Consider the following 1,992-nt stretch of genomic DNA (forward strand, 5'->3'; position numbering starts at 1 on the left):
TCTGACGTATGGATATCCCCCACACCCTCAATTCCCCCTAAAAATGCAAAAAAATCCAAACTGGTCATACAATCTACTTATATTTAGTAAAATTCGCTGAATCCGAAAATGGCAAAAAAATTGTTTGGACGTGAGGGATCCCTCTACTCATTTGTATCTCTCACTTTCTTCTTTCAAAAATAAAAATAAATACAAATCAAACGTGGCAACCGTTATAACTTTTATAAAATCTGTCGATAAAACCAAAACAAAAAAATATTTTTGAACTAAAATCTCCCTTTGCTCGTACACTTAACCCCACCCCCAGCTAGCATTTTCAAATTACGGTTAGCATCCTAGCATTGATGACATATTTTATTGAAAGCTTATTGTTTTCCAAAATGTTTCAAACTCTTAAGTAACTTTAAGCTAGGTAGGTATTTTCTAAATCCAGGTTATAACTTACACTGGGTTGGTAGACGCCTTGACGAGGCCCCAGGGCTTAAACACGCATTTTAATTGAATGCGAAGTTAAAATGCTAAAACGTTTTAGAAAATACCTTCCGCATACTACTAGCTTAATGTTACTTAAGAGCTTTTGGAAAATAGTAAGCTTTCACTGAAAAATTTCATCAGTGCTAACCGTAATTTGTAAATGATATCTGGGAGGCGAGGTTAAGTGTACGAGCAAAGGAAACTTAGTTCATCAATATTATTTAGTTTTAGTTTTACCGACAGATTTTATAAAAGTTACAAGAAGTATGATTCTCGAAAACTTACGACTCATACTTACACTTTCTGCAAAAGAAGAAATAATATAACAGCGAAAACACAAGAACGATCCCTTTAATTGGGTCTTGCAGGTGGCATATAACTCTCTTCCTGTCCAAAGCGTACACGATCATAAATGCGCATAAAAAATACACCCCAGACAGCTGAAGGAGCTTGGAAAACTGTACGGGGAAACTGCATATCCTTATATTCCTGTATTTCTCACAGAAACACTTTGCAATGACCATTGTCACGACGAACAGGAGGGTGGAAATGGAGGTATTGGTCAAAATCATGGAGTAAGCGCTGCCACGGACGTTTATCGCTTCCAAATAAAGTGGGAACAGTATGAGCATCACAGATGTTGAAAAGATTAGGGCTAACTTGGTGGTGATGAATTCTAGTTTGGTGTGGCAGAAGTAGGTAAGGGTGTGTCGGTAGTTTTCTTCAGGCTTATCGATAGGAAGACATTGGTCTTCGGTGTCAGACAAAGACTCATCATCTGTGCACTGTAATAGCTCGTCGTGATCGTCTTCTTCCATCTTAAATATCTAAATATAGTGCAATGATTGAAGTATTTATTGTTTATTTTGGAAAGGTCAGGTGATTTAAATTTAACTACACATATAAATAAAAAGAACAATATTTAGGTGCACATTTAAATAGCTCCGTAAAAATATTTATGAATTAATTACTTACTCTCTTACTATTTGTTTTTTCTTCTACTTTATGCTTTATATGAAACTGTTTTGATTCTTTTTTACGAATATCATGTCAATGTCAATTGTCAGCTGGTGTCAAATCACTGTCAAAAGTGTCAAATAAATCTGTCGTGTTTTAAGCTGGTTCAGAATGTACTACAGAATCTAGCAAATCAGCGTTGAAAATATATACTTCATTCACTTGGCGCTATAAAAATCGTTATTGTGTATATATAAATTTATTAAATATATAAATTACTTCTACAAAATTTGATCATAAGTTTTCATGATTACTTTTTATTATTAATTAACAAATGTTTTTTATGGACTTCTTGGCATTTCAAATTATTAAGCCAAAATGTCCTTATATTGGATAAAGTAAACTATAAATTTGCATATATAAGTGTGAAAAAGTTATTAATTATTATTAAGTTCACAATAAAAACAACAAATTCTGTATTAATAATATGAATTTGTTGCAAAAGAGATTACAAGATGACGTGACATTTAAAAATTTTTAATGTAAATCTATTAGCTTTAC

At 32.7% G+C, this 1,992-nt stretch overlaps 1 protein-coding gene across 1 annotated transcript; it reads right to left on the reverse strand.

Moving 5' to 3' along the window:
* Window positions 1-772: 772 nt before the first annotated feature.
* On the reverse strand, window positions 773-1,541 carry LOC111692638 (the record flags this gene model as incomplete). The annotated part of the gene is made up of 2 exons (XM_023456709.1): window positions 1,450-1,541; window positions 773-1,301 (listed from the first exon to the last, which is right to left on the reverse strand). A coding segment is annotated over exon 2 (520 nt), but the record flags the coding sequence as incomplete, so codon positions are not given.
* Between the last annotated feature and the right edge of the window lie 451 nt (window positions 1,542-1,992).

This window comes from Anoplophora glabripennis, unplaced genomic scaffold, assembly GCF_000390285.2.
Source record: "Anoplophora glabripennis isolate ALB-LARVAE unplaced genomic scaffold, Agla_2.0 scaffold2339, whole genome shotgun sequence".
Taxonomy (NCBI): domain Eukaryota; kingdom Metazoa; phylum Arthropoda; class Insecta; order Coleoptera; family Cerambycidae; genus Anoplophora; species Anoplophora glabripennis.